Source organism: Populus alba, chromosome 7 (assembly GCF_005239225.2).
Source record: "Populus alba chromosome 7, ASM523922v2, whole genome shotgun sequence".
NCBI lineage: Eukaryota > Viridiplantae > Streptophyta > Magnoliopsida > Malpighiales > Salicaceae > Populus > Populus alba.
This window is the reverse complement of record NC_133290.1, coordinates 12,430,490-12,448,501: the sequence shown is the minus strand read 5'-3', so window position 1 is coordinate 12,448,501 and position 18,012 is coordinate 12,430,490. Positions and strand designations below refer to the sequence as shown.

At 33.0% G+C, this 18,012-nt stretch overlaps 3 protein-coding genes across 5 annotated transcripts; all 3 read left to right on the top strand.

Moving 5' to 3' along the window:
* Window positions 1-2,694: 2,694 nt before the first annotated feature.
* LOC140955774 (ABC transporter G family member 1-like) lies at window positions 2,695-3,403 on the top strand. The gene is made up of 2 exons (XM_073410342.1): window positions 2,695-3,158; window positions 3,247-3,403. Exons 1-2 carry the CDS (start codon window positions 2,695-2,697, stop codon window positions 3,401-3,403), a joined length of 621 nt encoding a protein of 206 aa, XP_073266443.1.
* Window positions 3,404-3,582: 179 nt separating this feature from the next.
* LOC118043429 (polyadenylate-binding protein 2) lies at window positions 3,583-8,840 on the top strand. Of its 2 annotated transcripts, XM_035051399.2 has the most exons (6): window positions 3,583-3,751; window positions 3,913-4,015; window positions 4,893-4,963; window positions 7,987-8,178; window positions 8,326-8,453; window positions 8,538-8,840. In XM_035051399.2, the coding sequence occupies exons 1-6, from the start codon at window positions 3,638-3,640 to the stop codon at window positions 8,584-8,586; spliced, it is 657 nt and encodes a 218-aa protein (XP_034907290.1). In that variant the 5' UTR covers window positions 3,583-3,637; the 3' UTR covers window positions 8,587-8,840. The 2 variants fall into 2 exon arrangements, with proteins under 2 accessions (XP_034907290.1, XP_034907291.1); XM_035051400.2 differs by lacking the exons at window positions 3,583-3,751; window positions 3,913-4,015; window positions 4,893-4,963 and adding an exon at window positions 5,536-6,265.
* A 1,255-nt stretch (window positions 8,841-10,095) lies between these two features.
* LOC118043428 (uncharacterized) lies at window positions 10,096-14,211 on the top strand. 2 transcript variants are annotated; one of them, XM_073410311.1, is made up of 3 exons: window positions 10,096-10,973; window positions 11,964-12,153; window positions 13,631-13,768. In XM_073410311.1, the coding sequence occupies exons 1-2, from the start codon at window positions 10,326-10,328 to the stop codon at window positions 12,120-12,122; spliced, it is 807 nt and encodes a 268-aa protein (XP_073266412.1). In that variant the 5' UTR covers window positions 10,096-10,325; the 3' UTR covers window positions 12,123-12,153; window positions 13,631-13,768. The 2 variants fall into 2 exon arrangements, with proteins under 2 accessions (XP_073266412.1, XP_034907289.1); XM_035051398.2 differs by having other exon boundaries at window positions 10,112-10,973; window positions 11,964-12,074; window positions 13,631-14,211.
* Window positions 14,212-18,012: the final 3,801 nt, after the last annotated feature.

Genomic DNA, 18,012 nt, shown 5'->3' with positions numbered 1-18,012 from the left:
CATAGCAAACCACTTACTTGATTAGCTCATTTATTTGTTTCAATCTCACCAATAACAATTACATCTTTTAGCTATTTGAAAAGCCTGCAATTCATCATTGTGAAACACTTACAATGTTAACGATAAAAATCAAATTTTGAAAGAAAATATGAACATCATATACTTCTTTAACTGTAACAATAAGAGTCAATTATAATTGAAGGGTTAAGAAATGTACATAATATCCATAAAAGGTTTTTTTAATGAATAAAGCTTGCAAATCATTTCACTCCCCATGCATATTACTAGCACCATTATATCGTTGACCTATAATATTTTGAACATCGAGATTATGGTGAGACAAAATAGAGAAAATCTTTTTTTTAAGAGTTAAAACAACTATATGTTTATAACATGCACTATATCAAAAAAAGTTCTCGTACAAATCCACTTATATCAATAATATAATAACAAGGGTCATTTGCTCTCTTTTGAACTCATGTCGAGCTTTGTCAATAATTAAACAATATTTTGCACCACCAATTTCTCAAAGAATTGAACATTGAACATTTTTAGCAAAGACATACAAAATCTCTTTTTGAGTTTGATGTGATATATATTTAGCATTTTATGAAGTTTTACCAAAAACAAGAGCACATATTTGTTCATTGTATGATGCTAAAAGTTTCATCATTTCAAAAAAAATATTTTGATTTTTTTATCCTGGTCATTCATCATGTCCTCTAAAAACACATGCTTGAAATGTGAGTCAACAAACAATATCTATTGAGGTATTAATACTCAATCAATTATTTATAATTTCTTGAAAAGTTTATCTCTTAACCACTTTCTCAATATGATATGATCAACATTTTAAATTTTCTAAGCATCCGATAACAAATTTATGAGCTAAATCTGGATCTTTTTCTATATGAGTAAAAATTCACATCGTTCTACATCATTAACTTTCTTCCAACAATTAAATCCTTTAACAGTAAATGTGTAGAATTCTGGCTTTTTAGTTGATTTATTTGCAAATAGATAGCAAGGAAAACAAAATGCAATATTTTTCTTTGCATATTTAAACCAGGAAAAACTTTGAACCAATAAGACAAAAATAAACGAGAATGTTTTTTATCAATCAATGAATATTCAAACATCAAAGGTTGATATAGCTCCAAATTAATATATGCCCTTCAAATTTAATCTTCTTGATTAACTGAGTATTCCTATATTTGAAGATGTTTACTTGATATCAAATTAAATGAGCAATGTCAATATTTTATTGTTTAGTTCTTATAGTTTTAATATGAGGCTACTTAATATTCAATGCAAGTTCTTTACAAATTGAAATACATTAGGGCTGCTCAACTACTGATCTAGCATTACACACTAGAGTTGGTTTACTAAGTTGTGGGTTATTAATATTTTTTTTCTTTTTCTAAAAATAAAATCAATTCTTCTTATATTGATTATGATTCAACACGAAATTAAAACGTCATAAATTTTTAATACTTTACAATAAATATTATGTGCATCATATACGATAAGGGAGAAGAATTTATATTAAAATATTGTGGCATTATAAACGATGTAATTTTCAATTAATTACTGAAATGATTGAGGAATTAATTCTCTTGACACAAATGCTACTCTCATCTTCTTTTAATCTAGTACTAACTATTAATATAAGTCATAACCAAACCAAATCTATCTCTTAACTCGAGTACTTGTTGCTATGAAAAAATTCACAACGATTATACATAGAGTGATGATGCAAATAATACATCAAACTCTCAAAGCCAAAAATCATTGCCAAGGGACCTATCTAAGCAAAATGGACGATAAAGAAAACCTTAGCATCTATGCATGATATGACTATTTTTTTTTTTTTTGGATTAACGTGGGTGTCCGGACCAGCTTGCGTGCACCTCGATTAATCCCACGGATCCTGAAGTTAACGACCATGTAAACCTTTAGTGGTCATCATATGAGCAACCTAAACTTTGAACCTAAGACCACAGAGGGAGCAAATCTCTTGATTCCAAGTTTTTACCACTAGGCCACCATATAACTACTTGATTTTATTGTTCATAGCAAAGATTCTAACCATTCATAATTAACCTAAGATAATAATAAATAAATTATATTATGGTGTCCATGCATAAAAATCAAATTGAGCTAAGGCTGATTTCTATTGGTACATTGACAAGCTAATAATCATTAAAGTTTTACACTATTTTTTTTACTATATTAGAAGTTTGTTTTGCGAGCCTCCCCATTGTCTCTGCCCTGATTGGTGTCTACGGGTGAGTTATAAGCTTCTTACTTTTTAAGAAAGGAGATATTATAGGGAAGAGAGGAAGCCAGGCAAGCTTCATCACTCAGTGTTCATAAAGGGTTCAAAATCTATATAATAAGTCTCGAGTTCAAATTAAAATATGTATTTTTTATAAAAGTCTGAAACTATTAAGGTTTTACTCGTTTATCTAGATGAAGAAAATACGCTTTATGGAAAGCGGGTTTCCTCGAAAAAAAAAAACAAAAAAGTTATTGCTAGTGAATTCTCAGGCAAGAGGCTCAATTAATGCTCATGTTCGTTGCAGCATTCTTGAATTTCATGGCAATTGGCGGATTCCCCTCTTTCGTAGATGATATTAACGTCGATTTTCTTACTTAATCTCTAATGTCTGCTACACATATGAAGAGTAATTAATGCGACTGATTTTACTTTATCCATACCAGATTATCGGACGAGAAAGATCAAACGGGCAATACGGTGCTGGTGTATTCGTCGTTGGAAACACACGGTCTTCCATTCCTTGCCTGCTCATGATCTCTTTAATCCCTGGCGCGATAGCTTTTTATATCGTTGGCCTTCAAAAGAGTTTGGAACACTTTGTCTACTTTGCTCTGCTACTCTTCGTGTGCATGATGCTGGTTGAAAGCTTAATGATGATCGTTGCAGGTACTGTGCCAGATTTCTTGATGGGTATTATAACAGGTGCTGGGATTCAAGGCGTGATGATGTTACTTGAAGCTTTTTCTGGGTCGCCAGATCGTCTTCCTAAGCCTCTCCGGAGATATCCAGTGCACTACATTGCACTCCACAAGCATGCAAACCAAGGGTTCTACAAGAACCATTTTGAAATTCTGAAGGGTTGGCATTCCCTAACAATGTAGCAGGAGGGCCACCTACCATTACCGGTGAAGAAATTCTGAAAAATACTTTGCTAAAGGGACTGGTCTTGGTATCATGTTAATTAGGAATGGTGGTTCTTATCGCCTCATGTTTTGGGGAATTGTAAAACTTGTTGAAAAGGTTAAACCAATCATCAAAGCTGCTATTGCTGCTGCTACAAGACAACCAAGACAGATCTCAGAGAATCCCTCTTCCTCACTTTTAGATGAAGCTCGTGTGTAGTGTATTGAGTGTATTATCCAAGTAAACTGCATTAGGTAAAACTTTAGGGCCTAATTTGAGGTTTCTCAAATAACCTTACAATGAGCGTAAACGACATCTCGTCTGATAAGAGGCAGCATCACGGCATCTATTTTCCACGTCCCCGTTACCTCAACCCCTATATAAAAACCCCGAATATACAGCTCCAAAAAACAGAAGCTGCCGGTATCTAGAAGCAAGAAAAGGCAAGAATAGATGGAGGAAGAAGAGCATGAGGTCTACGGTGGAGAGATTCCCGATGTGGAAGGCGATATGGATCCTCATAACGCCGACGTTGACATGTCCGCCGCCGAAGATGATGCCGTCAAGGTCCTAAAACCTTTTCTCCATTCAATTTTCAGTTTTTTTAATTTTTTTTACTTGTACAGTGAACCGAAACCCTAGAAATCTAAATTGGATCTTAATTATTTATAATCTTGAATAATCGGTAACTGATTTTTAGTTTTTTGGATGATATTGTAATGGTGAAGGAGTTGGATGAGATGAAGAAGAGATTGAAGGAGATGGAAGAGGAAGCGGCTGCTCTTCGTGAGATGCAAGCAAAAGTTGAGAAGGAAATGGGCGCTGTTCCAGGTTTATTTTAATATATATTTACTTCTGGTACTGGGTGCCCCCCCCCCCCCTTTTTTTTAAGAGGAATAGAGATGTAAACTGTTATGATGTGTTCTGGATTTGGGATTGGATTTGATTGGCTACTATTTTTTATTATTCGGAATATGATTTAAACCTTTCGTTATCTTCGAATAGAGGGTTACTGAGGAATGGTGTTTGGAATGTTAAAGCTGAAATTTACCTTTTCGTTTATTTGCTGATGTTTAAGTGGAAGTTGTTAGAGGGTATTCTGATGGATATGTAAATGATGGAATCAGCAAGTAGGACTCTGTACTTGTGTTGTTTCTGCGAAGCTTCATTTTGTGAGTGGATTGGAAATTTAGCAGACATCATTTTGGTGCTCTGAAATTTGGGGTGCTATTTAGTTGTGTTTTACACATTGTTTCTGGAAATACTTTCAAACTTTCTTTTAGGGATGGGGAAAGTTCTGTTTATAGAGTAATAATAAATTTTTCCAGGTCCATGTTCTGTGAAATGTCCTGGCGTTCTCTCATATGCACTGGGAATTCTCTATGCATTCCTTTGCAACATGGTATTTTACACTTAGATATATGTTTGTTGTTTCAGTTATGTAAAGGCCAAAGCGTATCGTGTGATTTAAGGATTTCAACCACATTAAAGTTTGTAAATCCGATGTTGTGGTTAATTTATAGCATAAAAGTATTCTATCATTTAATTTTGTTGTTATTATAGAATACTGTTTAAGTAGTGCTTGACAAAGGTTCTATTCATATTGGAAGTGTCTTCCTATCTTTAGCTGCGCTCTAAGGTTCTTTTGTTTTCTTTCTTTAAATTTGAGCTCATATTATATATCTGCATGGCTATAATGTTCCCACAGATCCAGCTAGTGCAGCAGCTAATCAAGCAAACAAAGAGGAAGCAGATTCTCGTTCTGTGTTTGTTGGCAATGTGAGAAATATAATGTCCTTTTGCTTTTAGTAGAATGCTTGAATCATTTTATATATGCTGTCTATATTTGTATATGTTTACCTATAGTAAAGGAAAAAGGTATTATGTGGAGATATAATGTTGACATGGCACAATTTCCAATAGCTGTCCAAAACATCCCACTAAGGCTGTGTTTGCACGGCGCACCTCATCAACAAATGCTCACTAAGTGTTTAATTACTTTAATATATAATGATGACACGGCACAATTTCCAATTGCTGTCCGAAACGTCCCACTAAGTGTTTAATTACTTCCATAAGATAGGAATAAACGACATATATGAATACCCTTGTAATTAAATAGCCCTTTTGGAACCACTAGTGCACTAACAGTTCTGGGCTTCAGACTCTGCCAAGTGAGGTCAATTTTAATACTTAAAAAATGTTGTTTTAATTAATTTCATTGCTTTTGGTGCACTTGGATAATTGTAATTCAGAATCATGGTTTGACTTTATGTCTCACTATGATCGCAGGGTCCTCTTATTCTTCAAGTTCTCTGTATGTATTGCTGGAATAGTAACACTATATTTTGAGGGGGGGCCAGAGTCATTTTTATGTCAAACAGGGTTGTTATATGAGAGATACAAAATCAATATTGAATTTGAAAGAAAACAGAGAAAAAACAAAATACTCTGAAAATGACAAGAAAGTATGTCCGATTTTACTTGAAAAAAAAAGAGAAAAAGAAAAGGAATCAAAGAAACATTTGAGGGGGGAATGCTAGCCAAAAAGAAACAGAAAAAAGGAAAAAAAAAGAGAAAGAAAAGAGAAGAGAAATGAAGAAAGAAAGATGGGGAAAAAAGTAAAGTCAAGTATGAAACTCAAGAAAAAGAAAAAAAGATTGGTGTCTGAATAAAATCTATTTGAAAGAAAAAAATGGAGGGGGGAATGCTAGCCAAAAAGAAAAAGAAAAAAGGTAAAAGTGAGAGAGAGAGAAATGAAGAAAGGAAGATGGGGAAAAAAGTGAAGTCAAGTATGAAACTCAAGAAAAAGAAAAAAAGATTGGTGTCTGAATAAAATCTATTTGAAAGAGAAAAATGGAGTGAAGGAACTCAGCAAAAGGCTTATTGGAGGTTGCTGGAATGGATGCAAGTAGGATGTGAATAATGATGCTTCAAACATGATATTTGAGAAGAAAGCTGTTGCTTTCGAGGAGCATGGGCAAGTTGGGATATGCAATCTAAGTTGCAGAGTCTCAACCCTGCTGGTGATGGTCTTTGGTGCTTCCAAAACGTGTGATCATGGGACACATGGGGAGGAAGGTGTAGATTGCTGCCTTTTGTGGTCAGAATTACTAACTTCTTTTCTTCCCGTTGGTTTATCTAAAGTGTTGGAAATGTTTGACAAATATGCATTCTTTCCTTTAAGTGATCTTGCTATGAGCTCTTTGAAGACTGCTAGCTCATTTATCATTTTTCTTTCTTTCTTATTTTCAAGAAAGTTATTAGCACATTTTTATTTGGTTATTTGGTAGTATATTTTAAAACACATCTTAGATATGGTGTTCTTTTTGAATGAAGATTAACTCATTTCATTAGTGATTGCAGGATTTTAAAATGTATTAATCAGTAATTTAGAAGCATTATCAGGATTTTAAGCACTAAAAATATTGGATATGTTATTTCTGTACATGCATTTATCTAAAACCTTACATTTTCTATTTTTTGCAGTCTGACTAAAGCCATATTATACTGTTCTGGAACACATATCTGTCAGTCTTTTTCATTGATTTGAATTTCAAGATGCTACACACTTAAACCATCTTAGTTTACATGAAACTATCATTTGCTCTATACACACAGAAACACATATTTCTTGCCATCTTGGAATTAAGACCCTTTTTCTTAGCTTTGGTTTATCGATGTACTTGGCCTAACTCTTTGCACAGCCTTGTGGTCTTATGGTCTTGCTTGTTACCCTAACAAACATTCAGGGTTTTCTACTCTTGAAATTTCAAAGAACTTTTAACTGAACTCTTTGTTTGCTGTTGTGCTATTAGTTGGACAAGGAACATGTAGCAATGTAACACTTGAAAGTCATGTGAAAGAACACGAGGAAAGAAACTGTGTATAAAACCCTCTCAGAGGATCAAATATATGGAAGAAGGCTGAGTGCCAAATAATTTGGGATTAGGGCTTTATTCTAATAGAGCTGAGATTATATGTTTGTAGGAAATACCAGAATGTTTGGTTGCTGTTCTCTCTTGATATGTAGAAGAGGCATATGAAATGACAATTATCTTGCTGTATTGATTGAAGAAAAAAAAACAAGAAAAGATCAATATTGTTGATGGTGCTAGGAAAAAGCTAAATTAGAAGCAAGCATCTGAAAGACACCATGTCAAGCTCTTCTTGGAAAAACATGGTGGTTTTATTTTGTCAGTTGAAGGTTGATTTTGTGATAGAGAAATTTGATTTTATGGATGCAGTGATGAGAAGGGATTGGAATATTAATAACTGTGAAGAGGTGGCTCAACTGCTGGACGTTAGCATTTTCCACAAACTTGGACTATTGTTATGCCAATACTTGGTGATTTGGAAATTGTTATGATGCTAGCATGCACTTGGGAAAATGATAGTTTGACTCAAAACGATCTTGTCAAGAAAAAAATATATTTTTAGGAGGCAATTTGTTATTTGGTGAAATTGATGTTCCATTGATAGAATTGGTAAATTATAGTTAATGAATGCTTTTGAAGCAAAGAAAAAATAAAAGTAAAAAGAGAGACCATTTCTTTTATTGAATGCAGATTTAGCATTTGCCATCTAACATCATTATTTTTATTAGGCGCACAATTTTCCCTGCTCTTTATGACTTGATTGATTATGTATGGTGCATAAAGAACCCTCTGAAATGCATGGTTCATTATTATATAAAACTGTTGGAATTGAAATAATCTCTTCTGGAAAATTCATAACCTGTAGTTATTGTTTCTAGCTGACTGAACTCAACAATGAAACCTCATGTTGAACTTTATTTGCAGGTTGATTATGCATGCACGCCTGAAGAAGTGCAGCAGCATTTTCAGTCCTGTGGTACGGTAAATAGGGTTACTATTTTGACAGATAAGTTTGGCCAGCCAAAGGGCTTTGCTTATGTGGAGTTCGTTGAAGTAGAAGCTATTCAAGAGGCTCTGGCTCTCAACGAATCTGAACTACATGGCCGTCAATTGAAGGTAGGTCATCATTCACCTTTTGAAAATATAAAAGCTTGATTTATTGTTATGGAGCTGGACATGAATTTGCTACGGTAGATTAAACTCGTGACAGCTGCTGTTTAGATCATTTTGTTTCTATGGTTTGATAATTGATCTACATTTCAGGTTTCTCCCAAAAGGACCAATGTTCCTGGAATGAAGCAATATCGTCCTAGATCTTTCAATCCTTACATGGGTAACCGGTTCAGGAGGCCATATGCACCCCCATATTTCTACTCTCCTTATGGATACGGGTATGTTTCTTCATGCTCTCGCTTGTTGCAGTTAGCTTTTTGTCACTCGCTTTTCCTTAATTTTACCCTCCTAAACGGTGGCAGGAAGGTGCCTAGATTCAGAAGGTCAATGCGATACATGCCTTATTACTAAGATGTTTCAGTCAGACAAAGGAGTTTATACCTGGTGGATAGTTATCTAAGAATTTCAGATTTCATCTTCATTTGACAGGACAAGTAGATGCTTTATTGGTGTCATGTTTGTGACTACTTTGTATCTGTATGACACAAAAAGATTCCTGTAATTTTAATCCACCATGGTTATGCACAAGCCTGCAAGTCTCTGCAGTTCAAGCTATAGCCAATTGGTGCACTGTGCTTGCTTTTAACTGGTAGTTTGGTTTCCAATTTCTCAGGATTCATACTGCTATTTTATGGGCGCTTTGAGGGCCAACATCCTTCAGTTTTCTTCCATGAAATTGAAACCTATCTTAATCAATACAGTTGAAAGTTAGATGGCATTTCTTCCCTCAAAAGCACCTTTTTCTTGTTGCATTTGACTACCTTCTTTATCCAGTTTTACACAACCGAAAAAAACTGCGGTGGCTGTCACTGGCTCCCCATTTCTTTCGGTGATTTTTTTGAAGACCTAGTTTTTGGTTTTTCCAAATCTTTTTCTTTATTATTCCCGTCCTTAATATTTTTTTATTGTATCTGTTTTTACCGCATTCTATGAAGTAAAATTTAAAATTGTGATTGAAAAATAAGATTTGAAAAAAAAACCACAATATAGAGTGTTTATAAGAGTGTTTTGAGTTTGAAAGATAAGATTGAAAGACTTTAGCTTCATTTACATGTTTATAGACCTTCATCGTTGAGGAAGAATTTTTTTTTTTCTATTTTTTGTATATTTAAATCAATTTAAGAATATTTTGAGTTGAAAAATTGATTTATAAATATTATAAGGATGTTTGATAAGGTTTTGTTTTTGTTTTTGTTTTTTTTGTGAATAAATTGAAAAATAAAATTTTGAGTTAAAAAAACCCAACTTGATTTTTTGACCACTACTGTAATGGTTTTATTTATTTTTCTGAAAAATATTATCACCAAGATTTGGAGAAGGGGGGTGACAGAAGCAAAAGAAGATGATTCTGAACGTTATATATTCAGAGAATATTTTTCCGGGGCGCTCTCAGGGCAAGAGAGCCGGCAGTGAATGCTACAGTAACCAGGATCATATGAGGTCCCCTGAGATATATATGACATAAAATTCTGAAGACAGTGGATCATAGCTCAACTCTTCTTTGCGGCCAAATTCTTTGGTACGTGGTTGATATTAACTAACTTTGCTGATATACCAACGGCAAGTGGCTGGTGAGTTAATAATTTGATCGAGCGACAAAAATTATGGCAAAATGATTCAACTGAAAATGTATTTTTCAACGTTTAAACTAACGTTAACTGTTTGGTACTGTGATAATTAAGTTTTTTTATCTAAATATATAGAAAAAAATTATTTGATTAGTTAATTAATTTTTATTTTATCATTGGACTTTATATATAATTACATTTTAAATATTAATTGTGTAAAAGTTAAAATAATTTATTTTTTATTTATGAAAGATCTTTTTATTTATTTTGTATTAAAAAATCTATCATATATCAGTTTGAATTTTATATATATTAAAAAAATTAACTAAAAATATATTTTATAAATTGTTTTTTAAATTATAACCGCATGAAACCAAACACACCTTGCCTCTAGCGCGCTAGCTCTTGAACTCATAGCCAGGCCGTTCCTCCCTCTCTTTATTTCTCAGCACTCAGCAGAACCCAGACCAATCCCAATAAAACCAGAAAACGACAGTCACTAAATCAAAATACGACACAATAATGTCTCTCACAACCTACCACCACCACCACCACCACCACCTCCTCTTCAATAACTCGCCGCATCGCATCACCCTCCTCTTCACCTCCACCAGCCTCTCATTCAGAAACCTCACTCTCTCTCGCCACGTCAACACATCCTTGCATTCCCATAATTTCCACTTCAAACCCCAGACTCCCAAAAGCTCTTTCAATCTCACTCTCAAAGCTTACCAATCGGACCCCACAATCCCTACCCAAGATTCCAAACAATTCAACCTCGATCAATTCCTCTCAGTTGCTGAGTTACTCTGCATCTTCTCGTCGTCTATAATCACAATTAGTTACGCATTGAATTATACGGTTTTGAACTCGAAAAGGGGAGTGTTGGGGGTTATAGGGAGTAATACAGGGTTTGCGTGGGGAATGGTGGTGATGGTTAGTGGAGTGGTGATCGGTGCGTGGATAAGAAGGCGGCAGTGGTGGCGGGTTAGTAGGGAGACGGGTAGGGAAGGGAGTAGAGAGAGCTTGAATTTGGTGGGGAGGATTGAGAAATTGGAAGAGGATTTGAGGAGTTCTGCTACCATTATTAGGGTTTTGTCTAGGCAGCTTGAGAAGTTGGGGATTCGGTTTCGGGTTACTAGGAAGGCATTGAAAGAGCCCATTGCTGAGGTACCCATTTTCTTTTCTTTTCTTTTCTTTTCTTTTTTAATGTTGTTAATTACTGAAAAAGACAAGGGTCCTGAAGTTTTTTACAATAGATGAATTTGAGGATTGGATTGGAATATTAACATATTTAATGGAAAGCAATTGTTAGTATAAGTAATCAAGTTTTGTTGTTTGAAGTTTTAGCATGAAATGTGGAAGATTTTGAGAAAATGAAGAAGGTTTGGAAAATTGAAAACTGGAACTCGGTGGCAAGAGAAGAGATGCCTGAGAAAAAATGAGTTTGTGTTTGGCATTATCTTTTAATTATAGAAAAACCTTTGAAATTGATATATACTGCATCTCTGAGGATTTTCATCCTAATAAATTGGTGTCATTCTTGCGGTTTGACTAACAAGTTGATATGAAGAAAAACTGATGATTGTCCATTCTCATTTGCATATTAATAATGAGTTTGGGCATGGGTTTACTGATGATTGTCTGAATGGTTCGTTACTTTTGCTGCTTAAATTCTATTCTTTGGAAAGTTCAGCAAAAGTCTCCTTGATTCTATTGCTTAGGACTCTGGTATGTGTGCTGACATCCAAAGAATGGATGGTGATAATCGACCATAGTTTAGAGTGGCTAGGTGTTCTCTCAATGGGTGCATCGTTTATATTGCTTTTGTTATTCTTTCAAAGGCTCAACATGCTAAACTAAGCTGCGTTGCCCTTGTGGAAGAAAATATTGCCCTTTTCTATTCTTTGGTTTTCTTAGAATCTCGAACCTCTGGTTGATATGGTATTTGGTTCTGTATAAACATGGCATGTGGCTTGAAGCTCGAACAAGAAGATACTGTTTAATAGTTTTGCAGTGGGTCTAATACCTCTGACTTCAAATAGATTGCATAAGTAATGTATATCTGCTGATACTTTTAGAAATTTTTGCAAGTTTTTTTTTTATAAATAGCTTGAGTTAATTACTCAGCTATTAACTTCTTTCAATCTGTGTCTGAAGACTGCAGCTTTGGCTCAAAAGAATTCTGATGCTACTCGAGCATTAGCTGTGCAAGAAGATATTCTGGAAAAGGAGCTTGGTGAAATTCAGAAGGTCTTGTTGGCAATGCAGGTAAGTTCAGCTGATAGATTGATTATGCCAATGACAAACCATTTGTAAAGAAAAGGGGTATGACAGACATTAGAAAAAGGTCATAAAGTTTATTTTATTGCAATTGTTCCCCTGTTCTTTTCATGATCTGGTTCATGTTCAAACTTTCGTTAAAAAAGGTTTTTTCCTGTAATTATATCTCGGTAATCAAGTGACTGGTGATATGATTTGTAAAACTGGTTCTGTGGTGTTCAGTGAAACCTGTCTGAAACCAATGTAGGCGTGATAGAGACGTGATTGAAGAAAAAGGCTGTGCATAGTCACTAAAAAGGGTTAATGCTCCCCTACTTCTCTGTAATCTTCATTTTGTATTTAAAAGGTCCCTCTACTATTTTTTGTCTTAATATCAACCCTTTATATGACTTTTTTTGTCATTTATACAGCCTTATGTCAGTTCATGTCACTACACGGGACACGTGCTCACAACATGGGTTTTTTGCTAGCATGCAGTATTGGTCCTTATAATTTTTTATAAAAAAAGTTTTGGTCCCTATATTATATTTTTTTAACAACTAAGTCTTTTATTGAAAGTTTTTTGGTCATCATATCTTACAATCATATATAATTTAGTTCTTGGCTGATTTTTTTTTTTTTTTTTTTGTATTAAGTCTCTACATGTCAAATATAAACTTAGTAAAAATTAGTCAAATGATTTACATGGGGTTGATGGGTAAGGTAATAGTTAAATGCATTTAAATAAGTATATCATTTAAAAAACTAATAATTTTTTTCAATATTTTTTTAATTCACTTTCTTGATATAAACCTAAAACAACCGAGACAGAAAAAAATTAAAATAAAAGAAGGGGAAAAAATTTCTCATAATAGATATATGATATAAGAATCTTCTTTACTTCTTTTATTTTTTTATTAATTTAAATAGGTAGATCTATTTAAATCCACATACCCTTATCTTATCTATCAATCCATTTTAATTATTTGACAAAGTTATGCTTTGACATGTAAGGATTTAACTTTTTTTGAAAAAGAAATTCACTCGCGGACTAAATTACATATGACTGCAAAATGCAAGGACCAAAAAACTTTTAATGAAGAATTTATTTATAAAAAGATACAACATAGGGACTAAAATAAAATTTTATTTAAGGGTCCAAAATATACATAAGTGAAATACTTGCTGTGAGGATGTAAGGTACAGGGTTATTAAAATAAAAAATAGTAGAGGGATCTTTTAAATACAAAGCAAATAGTACAAGGATGTAGGGAAGCATTAACCCTCATTAAAAATGTAAATGAAACATAATACGAATCTCTACTGACACTAAGTTTAGTGAAGAAGTAGCTGATGCATTCATTCTCAACTTATTTATTTTTTGCAATGTGTTACTTCTTATGTTGTTGGAAAGTAAGTAAAATAACTACTAGGGTTGGTAAAATAATGCCATAGATGTTCTATGCATGGGAGAACATGTTACAAGCGATCAGTTCCATGGCTTATGATGAATGGAGGTTATCAAATGCAGTAAGACTAACTTCAATATGTCATCATCTTTGCAGGAGCAGCAGCAAAAACAACTGGAGCTAATTCTTGCAATTGGGAAGAGTGGCAAGTTATGGGATAACAGGCGGGAACCTGTCCAAGAACAAGAATTGATTAAAACATCAACTGAGGGGGTGAACCAGTTGCAAACCCATGAAACTCAACCTCTAGTTACAAGCAAGGGAAGCAATAATGACATACCATAAAAATCAGCAGTAAATACCTACCGGATTTTTCTGTTTTCTCCGCCACCCAAGGTTGACCTCTTCTTTCATTTTCTCCAGCAAGGCAGCTGTGCTCTTTTGGTTGCCACTGTAGCTTCACCAGAGGCCATCTGAGCGAAGATCCCCGTTTCTTGATCTGAATACGTCATTGCTGCAGCGTAAAGAAAAATGAAGGACTAAATATCTTTGTATAACTGAGACACAATCTGTACAATCGCTGTGCTCATTCCCGTGTAATTCGAGGTTGTACTTGCTGTTCAAGTTTTGTTTCTTGACAGTAACAATTTCATTCATTGGGAATGGGAGCTCGAAATCTTTACTCTTCTTACAAATACTGGCATAATTTAAATGCAGTGTTAGATGCTTATTGTTTCTTTTGAATTTGAACCGCTGTGCTCATTTCTTGTTTCTCCCCAAACCTATCTCATGTTTAGTTAAAGAAGAGCACTTTACCTCTTTGAAAGAAGTTGGACTTGGATTGTCCTGATAATTGGCTTCTGCTTGTACTGTTTTTGTGGGTAAAAGAATCACCATAGATTAATCTTTTGAGCCTTCCTACCTCTATGCTGCTTGATTGGCCATGAAAGACTTCCCAGCAACCCTTAATGCTTCCATTCCCTGGTTGAGCTATTTCCAATGAAGTTTTTGTATCTGTTCTTCCAAAACCTTCAACTTTGTATTCCAACACTGTTTACTTCCAGTTGATGCAAATCTTCAAATGGCCGTGAACCTCAAGCTTTGATACAGGTTTAAGAAAGAAACTATAAGAAGAATAGAAAGAAGAGAGAAAGAGAAGAATTAGAGAGAGAAAGAGAGAATGCAATTATGCATCAAGCTGTAATTTTCTTATTGCCTCCCTCAAGCTTCTGTACAATCTTCTTTTATACAAGGATTGAATGCAAAGCTCGTTACAATGACAGTTGCCATCTCTGCTGCTGCTCTTGCTACTGCACTTCTGCTAGACCTTCTCTTCTGGCTTGACAATCTCAAATCTTGCTTGTTTCCCATGCTAATAAAAGTATTTACCTATGCTTTCATTTATTGGAAGTCCCATTTATCAAGTTAGAAATTCAGAATTGCAGCTATGCGGTTCAGGTTTTTTTTCCATTATTCTCAATTGTTTTTACTTGATAACTAATGGATTTTTCAATGTAGATGGATTGCTTGAACGAAAAGATAATTGGCATGCAAACTATCAAGGAAGCGTTTATGAGCGCTGCTGATGTGTTTCTAGGAATTTTGATTTTTTTTATTTAAAATTAATTTTTTATACATTTTTTTAATTATTTTAATGTGTCTAAATAAATTTTAAAAAATAAAAAATTACTTTTAAAAATATTTTAGAGTGAAAAGTACTTTAAAAAAATAATTGCTATTCAGATATCAAATATGTATTAAGGTTTTGTTTGAATTTTTAAAAGTTTATTTTTTAAAAATTAATTTGATAGGTTAATATTAAAAATAAAAAATATATATTTTTTAATATATCTTCAAAATACTTTTTAAAATCATTGAACTAGTGTTGGAGTTGTGACAGGAGAATTTCGCATGGCAACAAGAACAACTGAAGTTTTCAAGAGACAGTAAGTTAAAACCTTGTTACTGTTTTTATTATTATTATTGATTTTCACTTCTTTCAATGTGTTGAAAAACGATCCATTTAGGTTGCTGTCGGCAGCTTCAACGTCATGGCTTTTGACAGAGAGTTACTGTTGTTGTCTTCTACGTCTGGGGAAATGAGGCGAACCTTGAATGTGAATATGAGCTATTTTGCTTCCTCTACTAAGATCATCGAAGAGTTAAGCTTAGGAGAAAGAGTATTGGGCTTTGGAAGGACAGCTCTGTCCTGCAGTCATGAACCAGTCTGCACTCTGCAGTACTTGCTATCATCTGGTGCATTTTTGCTTAAATTAACTCTATCCATACTGGCTTGTGTTCATCCATGGCTGTCCTTTCTGCAAAAATATGGCCATTCATTGTAGCACTATAACTTATAGGATGGATCTATGAGCATTTACATGTTTAAGTACTTTGCTGGGGAGTTTTCTGATTGAAATATCAAAGTTTTTTTCTTGAATATGCAATAAGAGCAATTCATTTGAAATCCCATGGCTATGGAGTTCTGAATCTTCTCCTGTAGCAGTTAAGAGGGGAAAAGGTACATATCTGTTCGTGATTTTACACTTTTTATATATATATTTCATATTATTCCTTATCTTCTTTCCAGGATACAACTTAAAAGAATTTAACCATTTTTCGTCAGATATTGTCAAGATCATGAACAAATTTCTGTCACGAATTTTCATGCGAAACACTGATTAATCAATTCTGCCAGTCCTTTATGTCCGGTTCTCTATTAGATGGCTAGTTACCGAGTAACATGTAGCCTGTTGTTTGGTTAGTTGTATGTAATTAGGGTAAATGTATTTTCTTGGTCAATGATGAGCATATGGAATTTCTATCCATCTCGGGATTTCTAACGGAAGTATATCCGTTGATCTATAAATGCTAAATTTCTTTGTTTTCTTATCAATTCATTCGTAGTCTGTATTTAAATTAAGTGGTGGTCATTTTTTTTTTTTTTAAGGATATAAAATGTTAAGTTTACGAAATACAACAAAAACAATAAATATAAAATTGTTTAGAAGTTCTATGAATTTATATTTTTTAAGAAATTTATATCTAGTAACTTGTCATTATCTCTTAAATATTAAAAAAATTATAAGTATTTGACTTAATCTTTTAATGATAATTTTTTTTATATAATTAATATTTATTTATCAATAATGTTTTGATTTAGATATTACAGAATAAAGTGTATCTATTATGTCAAATAATATTTGTTTTTAATATTATAATTATTAAATTTTTAAATAAAATTAAAATTTTTTTTTCTAATCTAATTTCTCCTTGCACAAGAATTTAAACATTATATCTTTTATATTCACTATTAGGTGCACTATTCATCATCTATCCACAATCACCATCTTTTTTTAAATTTAAATAAATATTATATTTATCACAACTTGAGATTAAGGCTAATATTATTTATTTTGAAAATATTATCTTTTAAAAATAAAGTAAATATTATTTTTAACATAATTGTGATAAAAAAAGTTATTTATTTATTTATTAAACTGTGATAAAAATTATATTTACTACGTTTTTTTTTTAAGAATCATAGATGTTATTTATAACATATTAAACTATATTATTTTTCTAAATAAATTCTCAAAGGTGTTATTTTCTTCTTTTTTTTCTATTCTACTTTGAAAAAAAAGAAAAAGAACAAGAAGTGAACTAGGGTGTTTGTAGGGCACGGGTGAAGTGCCCATGGGCTATGGCTGTGGAGCAATAGCTAGGCAAGAGTAAGCTGTAGCTGGTTCATGCGCAGTCATAGCTTTCCAGACAAGACAAGAGTAACTCGTATCCTCTTTGTCTTTTTTTGAGGGACAAGAAATACTATTTTTATGAAATTATTTTTTAAATTATTTTTTATTTAAAAATATATTAAAATAATATATTTTTTATTTTTTAAAAAATATTTTTAATATCAATATATCAAAATAATTTAAAAATACTAAAAATTATTAATTGAAAATAAAAAATTAAAAAAATATTTTTAAAATACAAAAATAAATAACTCATCCTATCATCTTCAGGAGGACTTCCAGAGATGTTTCACGTCAATGCATACAGATCGAGGAGGGAGGGACCTGGGTTATATGTGCACAAGGCTCGGGAGCCCCAATATTCCATCTCACAAATCAATTACTATAACAAAGAATTGTTAGTGTCGTTTTTCCCGATGAAATATTTAAAATAAAGATTAAGAATCTGACAAGTTTAGTAGATTAAATCAATTGATTATTGTGTACATTAATAAATAAATAAATCATTGCGTCAAGAGCAAATTGATTAATGATCTGGTTAGAAAAGAAAATTCACACCGTTATTACCTCTGCCTAATCCTGTCAGGGTTAAATGTTAAATAATAGACCATTCAAATATTAAATTGTAAGGAAAAAAAATAAAAACAAAGACATAATATATGGGTTTAAGTTAATTTGTGAAATTTATCACTCGGATAATGAATATAACCACAATCCGTTAACTTGATTGAACAATTTGTTTTTTTTTTCCTTCTCTTATTTTTTCCCTAGTTAATTAGACCT